Raw genomic sequence first — 17,292 nt, 5'->3', positions numbered from 1 at the left:
AACTTCCTGGTCAAAATCAAATATTTAGTCAAAAACATGTTCTCTTTTGTCAGACTCAAACTTTGGTCTCAGATGATACACAAACCTGTCAAATACAGACACTACTTCACTGCCTAGAGAACACTAGTGAGATCAATTCAAAACACTGTAACAAAAACCTCCTTTTGGGAAATTAATGTCTGTTACAGTATACAACATAGAGGGGTGCAGATACAGTAAAATTCAGCAATAAATTTCAAGAAAAGTTTACTTTCACTACACTACTGTAAAGAGATATTACAGTAGATGAAAACACTAGAAGAGAAAAGTTCAAAGACCAAACAACTGAATATACAGTAACCACACATTGGAATATACAGTTAGTTTCTGTAAATAAATAAATAAATTCATTCATTCAGCATCCTCTGCCAAATTGCATTACAGTATTGATAGTATTCTTATTTGTTATAGCAGTTTCTTAGTCTTCTGACAAAAGACTTCTCTGCCTCGCCTAGACAGTCATCTATCAGTTCTGCAAAAATAGAGTACATAAGGACTACTTGGCTACAAATCAGTAATGAGTAATGAGTTTGAGGGTGTACAACATGTGCTACAGTATTTACTGTACATAGAATAATGAAAGTTCTCCCATCTGAAGTACTGCTGCCATGTACTGTAATTATATTGTATGTGTAAGTATTGAAACCTTGTAGATGCTTTGATCTCCTTGAGAAGCCAAAACTCAGGAACTCTCGCAAAACATATGCCATGCAACAAAATAATACACTTTCTAATCTGACGGGAAGATCTAGAAGAAAACCATTTGCTCATACAGTATGTCCCTTCACCCATCCTTTGACCTCACCCCCTTCATTTTTATTTCCCCCTCCAATTCCTCTTTGTCTCCTACTACCAGGATTCATTTTCCAAAACACATAATCACTTGTGCTCTTGTTCATATCATCCTGAGATTCTGACCTGTGTGTCATCATTTTTGCTACTTAATATTCACACATGGATGTTTGAGTTAATTTTTTGATGCTTGAGTTAATTATATTGTGTGTTTGTGTTTTCTGAATGAGAACATGGTTAACCCTGTGCAGAACGATGGTGTTTTTGTGTAGAGTTTTGCAGAAAACACTGAGCAAATTGGAACTTATGTACAAACAGGTGAAATGTGTTAAAAGTTTTGAGAAATGTGTCTTTGTTTCAACAACTGTATGAATGGTCTGGAAAACTGGGCCAAATGAATCAGTGTGTTAGCAATAAATAAAAACTGTAATATCATTCTGCTTCAGTAAATGCTAATTTCCCATTAAGAATTTTTTTTTTTTTTTTTTTTTTTTTTATCATGCAGGAATCATTATGGAGTTTACATATGAACTGAACTGGGTGAAAAGTAAAGGTGAAAAATGTGCAGCTGGTGCTCCAGCACTGAAAAACACTGTATAAAAAACATATGTTTTATATTCTCTTGAATTATGGAATAATTCATCAGAGTAAGATTTACTCTCATTTTACAATATAACACTACACTATGCTATATAGTGGTGGAGTCTTCAGTTCCTGTCTTAGCCCCTACTAGTGGACAGAACCTGGCACATCCTTCAATTCCACCCTTAGCCCCTTCTGGTGTACTGATGCAAGCAGAGCCTTTAGCTCCACCCAAGCCTGTTTTGTCTGACAACATAACTTCTCCTAGTCCTGTACTACGAAGCCCCGCACATGGCATACAGGGGAAAAAGTAGGCTAAATCGTGCGCACGATTTACTATTTCGTTCCCTCGATTCATAAATTGTATGCAAGATTTACTAATTGGTTCCCTCGATTTGCTAAATCGTGTACACGATTTATAAATCGAGGGAACGAATTGGTAAATTGTGCGCACGTTTTATTTATTTTTTCTTGCATGTCATGTGCGAGGCTCCGTACTGTTCTGTCCAGTTTGCCTCTGTTTCCACTACACTACAAGAGGTTTGTTTGTATCAAGCCATTGCTGGAGGGATGTTGTATTCATGGATTGTAAGAGTGGTTTATTTTTTCTAGTTTGCTCGTAGCTTTATTCAATTCTGTGTTCTGTTTTTTTTTATTATTATTTCAGATCAGGATTTTAAAGGCTTTGGTGACATATTGAAACAATGTGTTTTTTTTCAGTGCATGTTTAATTAGATTTATTACAGGGTTAAACGTTTTGATAAACCAATGGAAACATAATGGCTGACTCCACATCTTAGGATATCGCCATATTTAATTTCTGATGGGAATGAAATTGAGGCTGTGAGGGAGAGATAAAAAAGTATGTGTTCAATGGATTGTAGGCCTACTGTTGTTTAACATATTGATTGTCCAGATGATTGAATGTTTTTCTGAGGAAAAATACTAGACAAAAACTAACATGACTAGTTTTTGTTTTGGTTTACAGTTTAGCTGTGCTTGTGGAGAAGACTAAAGACAACTTTTAATCCAACTTTTTACCACTAGATGTCGCTATTCTCCTTTGTCATATAGAGCGCATGGGAGAAAATGTCAATAGGCTCCTGTAATTTATATGACAATTTTTACCCTCGGTGTGTGGTGAGAAGATTTGTTTAGCCATATTATCTTTGCATTTTCCCATGTATTATCTACATTTAAGTGTCATTTATATCCTTAAACATTATGAGTTTTCAAGAAACATAAGAAGCACTGACAGCAGGAGGCACCACACCAGTTGGTCCAATTGCCACTAAAGCGTTAACATCATCCGTCTTCTCTCCCCTCCCACAACCTATTTAAACATCTGCCCTTATCTTGAGTCTTTAGGAAGCCCGTTGCACACAGTCCCGAATAACTGGCATATCAGCTGAAGAGACGTGATGGCTTTGGCAGATCCCGAGTGTGGAATATCAAACGGCGCGGATTCCACGTCTCCGTTTTCTGACATTATTGAACTAAATGTGGGAGGACAAGTGTATGTGACACGGCACACGACTTTAATAGCCGTACCGGATTCTCTTCTGTGGAACATGTTTAGTAAGAAAACACCAACGGAGCTGGGTTTTGTGAGCAAAGGTCGCTTCTTTCTGGACAGGGACGGCTTTCTTTTCCGCTACATTTTAGACTACCTACGGGATTTAAATCTGGTTTTGCCTGACTATTTCCCAGAGAAGAGCAGATTACAGCGGGAGGCTGAGTTTTTTCAGCTGCGGGACCTGTCCAAGCTCTTGAGTCCCAATATGAGTAAAGACAACTCCATCACCGATGAGATCTGTCAGAGTGACTCGGAGGAACCGAGCGTGCCTCCGCTCCTGGGACCCGACGCCTCGCGCACAATGTCCGTCGCCAGCACCGCTCACTCTCCCTCCATCGAGTCCAAAAAGTCGGGCTTCATCACAGTCGGTTACCGGGGCTCATACACAATCGGAAGAGACATACAGACAGACGCCAAATTCAGGCGAGTCGCGAGGATCACGGTGTGCGGGAAGACCTCTCTGGCTAAGGAGGTGTTCGGAGACACTTTGAACGAGAGCAGAGACCCGGACCGCCCTCCGGAGAGGTACACATCGCGCTATTATCTGAAGTATAATTTTCTCGAGCAGGCGTTTGACAAACTTTCAGAGTTTGGCTTCCATATGGTCGCGTGCAGCTCCACTGGCACGTGCGCTTACTCCAGCAATGACCCAAACGAAGACAAGACCTGGACAAGCTACACAGAGTATGTTTTCTGTCGAGAATAAGCCAAAATATGTCGCATTTAAGTGTGTACAGTATATATGAATTCCACTACATTCCACTACAAGAGTAAAGTTTCATCCGTGTTGGAGAGTTGTAGCCTATTGGAGTTATTCTCATTCATAAATTTCTAGTTGTGTGCATCTTAGCTGTTTACTCCGAGACTTTAAGCCTACTACACGTATTAGCTACTAGAATTAACAAACGCATATTAACTAGCTATCATTGCTTAGCTTCATTTTGTTTGCAGATAAAGTCATATTCAGATTTGAGGACCTATTTGTAAAAAGTCCCAGATGTGTTTTGTACTTGCATGCATTTTAATAAATAGGTTTTCTTCCCGGGTCAATTTTTAATAAATAGTTTGATATAGTTTGACATTTAAAGTCTGTTACTGACACATTAGGTAACATTTTGGAAAGACTGTGACATTCAGCTTCCTTTGTGTTCATCAGACTGGTAGATCTCAATGACACTTTTCCTTCAAGTTCAGTTTCATCTTTTCACTGTGAATATAACCCACTAAAACGGAAAAGTTTAATTGCTGCCTTAATATCTTTAGAAAATTAAAGTGGTGCCAAAGTTACCTGCAGTGATTCATTGCACTTTTTTGACCACTTTGAATTTCATTACAGATTAAGAAAATGGAGTGGAACTTCTTAGAATTTAAAATCAAAAGAAACTGCAACTTTTTAAAAGCGAGGCTTACCTTTTTACAGCATACAACTGTATTGTATTGAATTTTGCACATTTTTTGTTTGGGCGAAGAGTGGGAATTTTTATTTTTTCTGTTGTCTTAGGTTTACTGTTTCTGTCTGTATTACAAGAAAGTTCTCTCCTTTTTTCCAGCATTGTAAGCATCTTATATCTGTTGTCTGTTTGAAAGCTGATCATTCAATAAATTGTAATCTGTCATAATCTTTCAGCGTCAGCCTCAATTTTATTTGTTTCCAGTGTGTCTTGTGAAGCTCTAAAGGCTGGAGGGCTAAACAAGAACATATGTAACCATCTGCTGAACAACCCAGATTTACTCTTCTGTTTCGTGCAAATGCACCCTCATGCTTTAAGTGCGTTCTATTTTTAAAATAATTTGTTTTGGCATAGAAATTTAAATTGGTTCACTGGAAAAATGCATGTTTGAATTTAAAGAGGATAAATTATCAAATTGTTTTAACAACATGAAAAATTTCTAGCATAACTTTTATCTAAACCATCAAACAATGATAGAGATTGAGGGAAAACATGAATTAAAGAAATAACTGGGATTAACAAATCGGTCCTCAAGATTGCTTTTTGGACAGATGCAGTATTATTAACTGTGCTCTCAAGAGGTTTGGGGGTCAGCCAGATTATTTCAGTGGCCGATCATGGATCATTGCCAGTACTAATGAATACAATAATTCCCTTTTCCGTTTTTTTTGTGACACAAATGTTGTTGAAATGCAGATGGCGCAGCTGTGCACAAATATAGGTGGCATTATCATTTTGAGTGTAAATAATGAAAAGATCCAGCTGCAAGGTTAGGGTTACACAACGGGTCTTTCTGTTTACACTCAGTAAAGGACCTCAGTTGCATTTGCATTCAACAATATATTGATTCAAATTTCTGTTCATTACATATTAGTGGGATTAAGTTTTTGAAAATTGTGGGTCTGACAGTCATTACACTTATGTAGAAGTTGGCTATTTTCTGTGAATGTGCAAAACTTCTTATTAATTACCCACTTTAGGTAAATAAAGCCTAGGCTACATGAAATGGTTAAACTGTTTGCAATAAACCAGTGTAGTTTTTTTAAAACTAAAACAACAGGAACAGTTGTGTATTGTCTGCATTGGAGGGATAGTAGAAGCCATGTGATTTCATGATTGGGCCAAATGAGGTCATGCATGTAAAGAGAAGGGGACCAAGAACTGAACCATGAGGCACACCATTGGTTGATGTGATCTGAACACTCACCCTCTCAGGGGAACCTTTAAGAATTGCTTGTGAGGTAAGGCTTGAACTAGAAAAGTGCAGTGGTTGTGAGGCCCAGGTCTGAGGAGAATATGGTGGTTCACTGTGTCAAAGATTGTAGACGGTTAAATAAAGTTACATAAAAACCTGAAATTATGGAGAAGCTTCAGGTGAGGTTGATAGTTGAAATATCTAGGGAAAAAGTAGATGTTGTATTCTCTTGTAATGCATCAACTCAGTATCAGATTCATGCATTGCAGCAGGCAGATGACCATTTCTATCTTTGAAAGTGCAGAGACCTCTATCCCCATGCTGTTCCAGCTTCCAGCTCTTTGTTCTCCCAGAAAACCTTTCTTTTCTGAGAAAATCAGATCAAAGAATTGCATAACAAAACATACCCGAAGACTGACTTCAGACCAAAAAAAGTATTTATTCAAATTCAATTCTTGGCTAAAAATAACTAGTACTCTCAGCTGGGAAATTTATTAATGCTCTATGCGCTCATTCCACAGCTCAGTTGTTTCTCAAGGAGAGTTAAGTGAAGTGCAAATTTCATATATTTGAAAATGAATTAGTTTTTACACTCTTAACTTTAATGTGTAATATTCCTTGTGTCCAAAACATACAGTGTTTATGCAGTGTACTTAATATTGTATCAACCATTGCGCACATGCTCAATCTTAGTTGCATTCATAATCTGTTGTCCAATTTATATATGTACAATAAGGGGCTAATGAGGTTACCATCACTTGTCACTCAGGAACCCAAATTTAATTTGAGAGTATGTTCAACATTCCCTGAGCTAGTGTTAACCTTTGCCTATGAGGCATTTACATTTAACCTGTGAAAGTGCAGTGGCATCATTGCCTACAGCTGAGATTTTATATGTTTAAAAACCTAGACTATCATTCTTCATGCGGATGTGTGCATTTTTAATCTATCGCTATTTGTTTGCAGTACTTGCATGATGTACAGTATACTATATTTTTTTGTTCTTAAGGGAATGAACTTAAGCCCATATACAATTATAGTTTGTAAGCATTTTTTAAAAATCCAGATCAATTTAGTGGCAGCAAATGTTGAGATTTATTATAGGCTCATTACCCTGGGAGGGAATTGGATTTTTGACATTTTTGAAAGAAATTAGAAATAAAACACTGACAATTTCATTTCCTAATAACCATGGGATGCATTCCCATGAGATCAGACATTTTAGACGGTTTAGCAGTTTATCACCTTGAACACTTAGCCTATTTATGTTGCATGAAAACTGCTTTATCATGTTGTTCTTTTAATAGACTATATTTTAGTGTTTCATCAGTAAATTGAGTTGTTACGCTGTAAATTCATTTTTTAATTGTTAAATTTATCCTAACCCTACAACACAGAATATTGTTGGAAACATCTTTAAAGGGGTCATCGGATGCACATTTCCCACGAGTTGATATGATTCTTTAGGCATTTAATGAAAAGTCTATAACATACTTTGGTTAAAATTTCTCAGTGTTAATGTAAAACAACACCCTTTTTACCTAGTCAAAATCAGCTCTGTTTTCAGCAAGCCGTTTTAACGCATGTTCCTTTAAATGTTAATGAGCTCCGCTCACCCTGCCCCTCTCTTTTGTGGGGTGACAAACCGTTGTCATGGGACTGTTTACTTTAGCCAGAACTTGCTAACTAGCACGTTTTTAGGAAAGGCGAGTTGCAAAGATTCATAAAAGAACCTTATGCTCACTTCTTCTGTAGGTGAGGCTGGATCACGAACTATTTGCGTGAACATAAATGCATTTAGGTAGATCAGGGGGCGTATTCCCTTCAAAAACAAATGTAATCCACTTTGTCTTCAGCAGCTCAGATGTTGGGAGTAAATGATGACTGCTATGTTCAGTATTACATCCAACAACAGAACACCTCAGTCGGTTAGGAGACATTCTTGTCTACATCTGCTCCGGCGTCGAAACAATGGCTGACTGATGACAGCTCACTCAGGGCGGGTCTAAGGTAAAACACCTGTGTAAATCAACGATTGTGGGAGGGGCCTGGGTCAGGCATCTGAGAATGGTTTGATATAAGAAAGGGGAAATGAGATAAAAACACTGGTTGGATTTTATTATTATAGGGTGGTTGTGTACACACACTGCCAACACACATTTCAGTTCAAACAACTTGTAAAAGTGCATGTCACATCCGATGACCCCTTTAAATGAACTGAAGAAAGCAGCACTTATTTTGTAAACATTACAAGAAGTTATTCAGTAATCTCATGAAATTAATGTCAGACTCATGTATCTCATAATTAGTAATCCAGTGGTTAACATACTTCTATATTATTCAGCTGTGACTGATTTACAGATTGAGAGGGATTCACATTTTAAATGGCATGTAGAGATTGCATGCAGAGAGATGGTATTTCACACCATTTGTTTTCATTGATGTCACTACAATGTGTCTGTGCACCATCTGAAAAGATCCAACATAAAGAATTCAATTATAGGATTTATTGTAGTCTTGACAGAATGACAGCATCTTTTCACTGAGCAGAAATTATACAGGCCTAAAATGTTCTTAAAAATGGGAAAGCTTATTGTTTTGTCACACGAACGATTCTACAAATGTTTACAAGAGAGAAAGAGAAAAAAACAAAATCTAACTGACTGTGTATCATACTGGTACATGAGATTTTGTGGTCAGGATAGGAAAACAAATGTTTCTTATAAAGCAAATATCACGATTACATATTTAATATACTATGGTGAAGGCACAAAAAGGAATTTTTTTTTTTTTCCTTGGAATAATTTCTAAAAATATTATTTCACAAATGGTATAAAATAATTAGCTCATGTCATGAAAAACTCTGTGTATTATGTAATTAAACATTCATATTTAATTAGCATGCAGACGAAAGATTCTAAGTCCAACAATTAAACATAAATGAATTTCCTGCTTTTAGAATAGACGTCGGTCTCACAACTGCTTTCACTTATTTAAACCAGAGACTGTAGTTGTCAAGGCTATAATTTCAAAACAGTGCTCACTAGCTTTCTGAAATACTTTCTAGAAACTCAGATTTTTTTTCTTCCTGTATTTCCATTTGTACTACTAGACACAAACGAGTGTGTCCTTTACATGACATTTTACAATGGTTAAACATCGAGTCACATTATGTTGTCTTAAATTATTAATCATTTTACATAATTCAATAAAATAGGAATGAAATAACACAACACAGATATGTAATACTAGGACTGTTTAAATGTGAGTGGGTCATGCTAAATCTGCAATGATAAAAGCCTTTGCAATTATGCAGTGATGAAATCTAATGCAACTGCATTGTTTTCTCATTGAAGTGAGCTAAATCAAAAGAAAAACATAATGAGCTAATTCAAAATGGATTATTATGAAACTGATGGTTTATGTCATATACTCACATACATTCACCTAAAAAGCTGACTATACTTAAGAAATGAACATCCCAACCAATATGAGACAATGGGCTTTAAAAATGATTTGACTGCCAAGGCTCTCCTTGCAAACTAGTTTAGTAGTTAACTAAAATGTAGGCTACTTTATGGAAGGACACTTCAATTCAATTCCACTTTTGTAGTGACCTGATTTACTTGCACGTTGACAGCTTCTTCTAAAAACCACTGGGCTGGCATGAACCTATTCTCATCTTTAATCAACTCCTTACAATAAACACTTCACACAGGTGTTATGCAAAACACTTGGAGGCTGTTTGGCCTAATACATTAATAGGCAAATGCAGTCTGTTGGCCACAAGCCCTGCCTAATTCAATGAATATTTTTTCTGAAGAAACAGGTGACATATGAAGGTCTGCATGAACAATACGACTCAGTGAGTCTGTGCTTTGCATAAACACATGGTTATGTTCATATTCTCTTGTGTCTTTGGAGTGTGAGGTTGCATTGTGTTCTGCTCCTGATGGAAAGAACGATTTACAATTGCCTATCCACGGTGCAAGAGTCAATATGGCCAAGTATTTAACAGACATAGAGCACAAATCACACAACAGATGGTGTGTCTTCATCTCTTCTTGAAGACAGACCATCTGAAATCATCTCAAATCTTGTGTGTTAGAAATTAACTATAGACACTAAAAAACCTATACTTTCCTTAATATTTCCTTATACTATTTTCATTCTTTGCACTTGTATCACATGAATTACAAGTTGAACTCTCTCAAATAGATACATTTTTTTTTTAATCTATACTACTGTTCAAAAGCTTGTGGACAGATTTTTTTTTTTTAAAGAAATTAATAATTTATTCATAAAGGATTATTTATATTACAAATAAATGCCCATCTTTTTAATATTCTACTCAACAAAGAATCCTGTATCATACACACACACACACACACACACACACACACACACACACACACACACACACACACACACACACACACACACACACACACACACACTAAAAGAATCACAATTTCCATGTTAAATATGAACTGATTTCAATATTGGTATTAAAAAGAAATGTTTCTTGAGCATCAAATTAGCATATTACAATCATTTCTAAAGGATCATGTGACACTGAAGACTGGAGTAATGGCTGCTGAAAATTCAGCTTTGTTATCAAAGTAATAAATTACATATTAATATATTAAATAGTAAATAATTAACAATATTTTTACTTTTATTTTTTAATACATTTTTAATGATCAAATAAATGCAGCATTTTTGAGCATTAGAGGTCTCTTTCAAAATCATAAAAAATCTGAGAAAAAATTAGAAGTTCCTCAAACTTTTGAACAGTAGTGAATGTTTTCATATGGGTTACTCATTGGATAATAAGCACCATAATATGTGCAGTCACACAGGCAACGTGATCTTGGTGATAAACACACATCTGTTCATTATTATACTATCACCATATGTCTGCTTCTACCTTCTTACGTTATTAAGAGGGTACAGCTTCAGCTTCATATCTGAAGAGATTGCTTCCATATTAAAAAAAAAATGTTCAGCTGTTTTATGCTAGCACAATCTGTCTTTGAAGCGTGAAATATTTCACAGCAGTGACCTGGACTGTGATTTCCTGGTTGGCTTGCTCCAGAAATACAAATCACTTTGTACAAGTCCCTATTTAATTTGATAAAATATGGTAAAACAGCAAGAGTGTTGCAATCTTTGGTGCTACATCCTTCATAAACACAGTATAACTAGAAAAAAATAAAAAATAAATAACAAGTAAAGTGATTTCCTGCAATACCACGGTGAGTATTCAAAACACTCTTCAAAGGTTATATGGAAGAAGTTAATGCAGAGATATGTAAAAATTCCTCAACGGAAATCCTATTGAAAGGTCAAACTGCATAGCTTCCGGGGCTATGGCTGCATATTTGGACTCGCTTCAGCAGAATCATCTATAACCCAGGTTTGAGATTAAAAAGGACAAAATGTATGCCAACCAACTTTTATAATCATTATCCATTTGATTTCATCTAGTTGAGCTGGGTTGAATTTTTAAGGCAAGACACTAAAAGCAAAACCATTATTTTTTCATGTAAGCATCAATTTTGGGTTATTTTGCTCTCATAATTCTATATCTTATGTAACATTAGTGGGACGAAAACATCCAAAATACACATTTACATGTTTATTTTTATTACCATTTCTCTATTCATGTCTGTAGATTTAATTTTAATTACATATCTTTAAAGGCTAAATGTTTTTTTTTTTTTTTTTCTACTGCACCAAGCTGGAAATCTTCTCTTCAGTAGCACTTACATACACCACACTTTACAATTTTATTCCGATCTATACTCGGACAGTTTTTACAGACTGGTTTGTTAATATATCATCATACCGGATTTATATAACATTTTATTCCTAAAAATACAATGTTTTATTTCTGGCTGTTGGAAGTATTTTCTGATGGGGTGATAAAAAGAGATATCCAAAATCCCCTATAAATCTAATATGTCAACAAAATGAAATAAGAATTTTGAGCCTAGCTTCTGTCCTGGGAATGGATGCAAATTAATGCATAATTAATTACATAATGCCTTATTTGCATAATTAAATACAACATATAAAAAAAAAAAAACTGTAATACAAGCCATTGTCTTAATGTGCTGTGAATAGTCAACAGTGGGAAGTATGGTAACAGCTATTAAATAATGTTTTCTCTATTCACCAGTTGTGCTTTGTTTCAGTCTATCTTCATTTATTTTTGCAAAACCAATTTAAAGTATTCACTGTTACTCATACTTCTAGAAATATTAGCCACTGGTTAAGAAATACATGAATCACAGTGATCAATATAGAGCTTAAAAGGCCAATAAGCAACTAAGCGGAAAAGGAAACAGCCCAAGCACAGCATCAAACAACCCTGTAATCACTTTACCCACAAATCTATTTATCTTCATCAAGAAGTAGTCGATGTACTCTTTCCAAGAGGGAAAAGATTTGTTTCATAGCTAGCTGAATTGTGTCTACCAAATGAGAAGTATTGCCTTTTCTGTTATTAATCATAGTAACAGCTCTCTGTGGTTTTCAGAAAGGCAATGGAAAGAGTAAAAGTGCTGATCTAAACGTAATAAAGTCAATTAAACATTGCATTTTCTTTATAGGAAACATGGACAAGTTCACCTTCTGTTCCTATGAATCCTCCCTGCCTTTTCATGTTTGATGAAATGCAGTGCATATTTCTTCATTACTTCTTTCTTTTATCTTAGTTAAAATGCATCATTAATATTAATATAGCAGACAGTTTCTTAATATGCAGATTACAACACAGTGCACAAATCCTGTTGATGCTGAATACCAGGACTGTGAGCTGAGCATAAAACCAGCCAAGAATGCATTTGCAATATGTATTTCCATTTTAAAATCCTTCAAAACTACATGGTATCCTTGGATATGCTTTGAACCACCTTTCACACGTTGCATATCCCTTTCATGCTGCAAACCTTCATTGTTCTACAGTCCAGTGCATTTCAAATGGTGTTTATCAGGAAATAGCTGGGTTTTTGGAAGATCTTCAGGAACAAAGACCAGCCATTTCTGGCTCAACAACAGAAAAAAGCTGAACCAATGCTGTGAAAACTCTCTTTAGCATGTACTAATATATTTATATCTACAAATTTGAGTAACTAATTAAACAGTTTCATCCTTTGAAAGACAACCTTGGTAGATTTTTGCTTATGCATATGTGTGCTTGTTTGTAGATGTGCATGTGGATTTACGTGTGTGTGTGTGTGTGTGTGCGCTGGTTTTAACAGGGCTGTGAGAGTGTCAAGTATTGCTGTTATCCATCACCTCAGTGACTCCCATTTCAGCAGCTCACTTAGAGATAAAGCTATTGTTTATATAGATACAAACAAGATCTTTAGCATGTTCATTGATGTTTGCTTCTCCTGTTGTTTTGAATGAATGCTAATTTGTCTGAGTGTAAGAGTCCATTGAATTTGGAAAAAAGACAATTACCGGTTCCTGTTGTGTCGAGGTGTATAATCCTTCCTTCTTTAAATAGTATTACTCTTGGTAATTCTATTTGAGAGAAAAGAACAGTGTTCAGTGATCTTGTGTTATATGGTTATATAAAAGTGATCATTTAAGAAAATGTGGTGTTACGATTCTGTAACAGCCAGTAAATGATCCTAATTAATTAACATTATGATAACATTACTTTATCTTGATGTTTCTTGCAAAAATGCTATTCATCTTCTTGTGAATTGCTTTAGCAAGTTAATACAACTTGGTAAAATTCTTATATTAGTTATGACTGAGGAGACAGATTACAAACTGATTAACAGACTATGAGATTATCTGTTTTATAGAAAATGGAATCTAATTTACAGATGTTCACAGATTTTAATACGATGCCACTGCTGAATATAGTTCTTCATGTCTTTTCGTGCTGAGTTTAATTATGTATTTGACATTTATTTTGTGTCACTTGACAAAAAATTCCAGTCAAAGGGATAATCTTTTAGGACTGAATCTTGGCAAATTATAGCAATCTGTTACAGATCTTATCACATTTATGCATGAAATATTGATTGTACTCTGAAAACAGGTGACTCAACTTCTCTTTGAAATGCAAATCTAGATTCACATTCATTTTAGATGCTGAGCATTTTGGGTTTGTGATTACATCAACAAGTTAGCTCCAGATAGGACAGTGTTATGCAGTATTTTAAGTATGGCATATAGAAGCTCTGAGATGTCCATATCATGCACTTATCTGTATTAGAATATATATATCACTGTGTGAAAAGAGTAGTGACTGTTGTTCCCAGTGTCATTATGGCTTTGCTACTGGGCCTCAGTGTGAATCTGTAATGCTGTTACTTAGACCAACAGCACAGTTTGAGCAGTGAATATTGCTGTCATACAATAGATGAAGTAATATTGAGTAACATACATTTTAGACACTAAATTGCCTAATTTTATACACTATACACAGAAAACAAGCCCTACAAATTAATAAACGATTCCAGACACTTCAAGTTAAATGGTACAGGATGATTTGTAAATTGCATTTAATAGATGACACAATAAGAAAACATTTGCAATTAGCAATTTTCAAAACCACAAATCATTTTGCAAAGCAATTGGTTTAACTGATTCACAGTTTCTCCCATAACTAAATGAACACTAAGTTCTGTCATGAAACTCTAGATTAATGCTAATGACTGATGGGTTGTTAAGGCAAATTGATGATATCACAGCATTAAACTACTTGGCACAAGCTGATTGGTTCATCTCACATACGCAGCCAATGAGTTTACTGCTTTACATTTAAATGGCTAGTTAGCATACACTAGAGCATTTCACAGCATGCTTTAAGAATTCCTTTGAAACCCTCCACCTTCCCCAGCTCCACCTGTATAGATTTGCTATGGGTTATTAGCAGCACCAGTATGTCCTAAATACTCACAGCACCGTATCGAGCAGCAGCAGCAGCAATAATCTATAACAACGGCAATAACCAACAGCAGCAGCAAATAAGCAGGAGCAGTGTAGATCTATTCTGCCAAGACAAATACATTAAAGGAACACTCCGACTTTTTGGGACTTTAGCTTATTCACAATATCCCCCAGAGTTAGATAAGTCCATACATACCTTTTTCATTTCTGTGCGTTCTGTAAGTGTTATTTGACGCACCCACCGCTAGCCTAGCTTAGCACAAAGACTGGATGTAAATGGATAATGGTAGCATAGTAATCCCAATAAGTGACGAAAAATAATGCCCAAACATTTTCCTATTTACATGTTGTGATCTGTATAGTCACAGCGTGTACAAATAACAAGGCTATATGAGACAGAGACCATTTTTAATCGTATAAAATACTGGGAAACTATATTCTCACTAGGCGTAGGAGCACAACTGCTTAGACAGTGACGTTATTTTGGGCGCTTTGTTTGGGCGGTGTGTGTGTGTGTGTTGGGCGGAGTGATTAGCGCATCCCGTTTTCCTTTCACGTTCAAATACGCCTACTTTTTTAAATAAACATGCCCAAAGCACCCGCAAAGATACTTTCTGATTATTGTGCGTCCCCCATGTGGTGGACTATAGTTCCCTACAAACACTTCACTATTTTGGGTATTAACCTTTAGTACAAGTGTGTGTGTGTGTGGTGTGTCGTGTTGTGTGTGTTTGCTACGGGGGACTAGTAATGAACTTATTATCACACCCAGAACATTTTGATGAATTTTCTGTGCAAAACAGCGTTGTTAAACTACAAACACGTCTTTCCACAAAGAACAGGTATATCACACTGAACATGATAGAAAACAAAAAAAATTTAAATAATAAAGAATAAAAAAGTGAAATGTCTACATACTACATACTATTACTACTGTAAACTTTGCAAATAGAACATCAGCCCCTTCAAGTCAATGGACAATAACATAGTGGGCTGCAATGAACAAAAAGAGCTTTTAGTGATAACCAGACAGTATCACAAAATAACATTTTTAATGTTTTTTAAAAGTACAAGTTTTAAATGAACACAAAATGCAATGTAAATAAATACAAAGCAGTTCCTTACTTTAGGGCTTTTTTCTGCGTGATACTAAACTAATTCATCACGTGTAAAGGGTTGGCCTGCGCTGGGTGCGCCCCGCCCCCTATAACTGTTCTGTCTCGCGGTAGGAGCTTTGTGTGCTCTGTGTAACACGAGGAAAAAAAGCGACAGATAGAACAGGGGAGTTCATGTTTTATAGCCGTCAAAAATACTCGTTGATCAACTCTTCATAGTAATTCCATTACCAAAAACGCTGACGCTGATGTAAAGAGCTCGATAAACAGGCTACTTGTAATACTGGGTATAGAAATTCCAACCACAAACTCTGACCTGATGAATCGATGGCTACGTTTGTTCTGTTTAAACTCCCCATCACGAAGTATTTCGTTTGCTCTGAACATTTTACTGTAGACGACTATTTTGAAAAAAAATGCAAGTTGCCACACGGACCATGAAACGTGTGCTAAAGGATACAGCCATCCCATCGATAATAAAGACAGGACAAATTGGATCACCTGTTGCTGCGGTAAGTGTTCCGTTATGTTTTGAGATGATTAACATTAGCTATACTGTAACAGTGCCATGCTAATGTAATATAACCTTAGGAGTGACACTATTACGTGAATAGGGGCTCCGTGTATCCCCTTTATTGTTATTATTGTGTTGTCATGAACACACTGTATCGCTCAATAACAAATGAGCGGCGCTAAAGTAATTTAGTAAATGTAACTCTCAGGACTAATACATTCAACTTGCTAATGAATTGGAGGGGGAAGGGCAGTTTTCTTTTTTGAGAAAATGTTTGTGAAATAGTAGGCTAACGTTACTGTCTGTGGGTTCATTGTGCAAAAACTATTTGCCTTGTGCTATTTACTTTCCCCATATTCTTGGCTATTGTAATGCAATTATCTAACATTACTGTATTATATGCTGTTGAATATATTTGGTCAGCTGTAAATTGCATTTCAAATATATCAATTCCTGTAATAATTCTTTATACATTTTCTGTGATAATTATCAATCAGGATGAGATGAGTGTTCTACAGCACTTTGTAACTCCTCGTCTGTGTATTCTGGCTCAAAACTACAGTATATGGTTCTGGATCTTGGTTTGATACACAGTAAAATTCCTCTGAGTCTGACAATTCCTCAAAGTCAGCCATGATCACGAGTCACGTCTAGCTAGTTAGTCACGTTTGTTTTGTTTACGGAACCATCAACAGGGCGTCTCGTGTGCTGCGCTAATCACTCCGCCCAAGTAGCCACTCCGCCCAAGTAATGTTAGCTGTGCTCCTACGCCTAGTGAGAATATAGTTCCCAGTATTTATACGATTAAAAATTGTCTCTGTCTCTCATATAGCCTTGTTATTTGTACACGCTGTGACTATACAGATCACAACATGTAAATAGGAAAATGTTTGCATTATTTTGTCACTTATTGGGATTACTATGCTACCATTATCCATTTACATCCAGTCTTTGTGCTAAGCTAGGCTAGCGGTGGGTGCGTCTAATAACACTTACAGAACGCACAGAAATGAAAAAGGTATGTATGGACTTATCTAACTCTGGGGGATACTGTGAATAAGCTAAAGTCCCAAAAAGTCGGAGTGTTCCTTTAACATTGTCATATCCAT

At 36.0% G+C, this 17,292-nt stretch overlaps 1 protein-coding gene across 1 annotated transcript; it reads left to right on the top strand.

Annotated features, from left to right (window-relative positions):
• The first annotated feature begins 2,679 nt into the window (after positions 1-2,679).
• Positions 2,680-4,040, top strand: LOC109096954 (BTB/POZ domain-containing protein KCTD12-like). Its single transcript, XM_019110645.2, has one exon. It carries the CDS (start codon positions 2,835-2,837, stop codon positions 3,693-3,695), a length of 861 nt encoding a protein of 286 aa, XP_018966190.2. The 5' UTR covers positions 2,680-2,834; the 3' UTR covers positions 3,696-4,040.
• Positions 4,041-17,292: the final 13,252 nt, after the last annotated feature.

Source organism: Cyprinus carpio, chromosome B9 (assembly GCF_018340385.1).
Source record: "Cyprinus carpio isolate SPL01 chromosome B9, ASM1834038v1, whole genome shotgun sequence".
NCBI classification, from domain to species: Eukaryota; Metazoa; Chordata; class Actinopteri; order Cypriniformes; family Cyprinidae; genus Cyprinus; species Cyprinus carpio.
The sequence above is the reverse complement of the archived record's forward strand: the minus strand, read 5'-3'. Positions and strand labels throughout refer to the sequence as shown.

What these genes read in the sequence shown, in the direction of transcription:
- LOC109096954 (XM_019110645.2), top strand. Translation starts at nt 2,835, where the DNA reads ATGGCTTTGGCAGATCCCGAGTGTGGAATATCAAACGGCGCGGATTCC.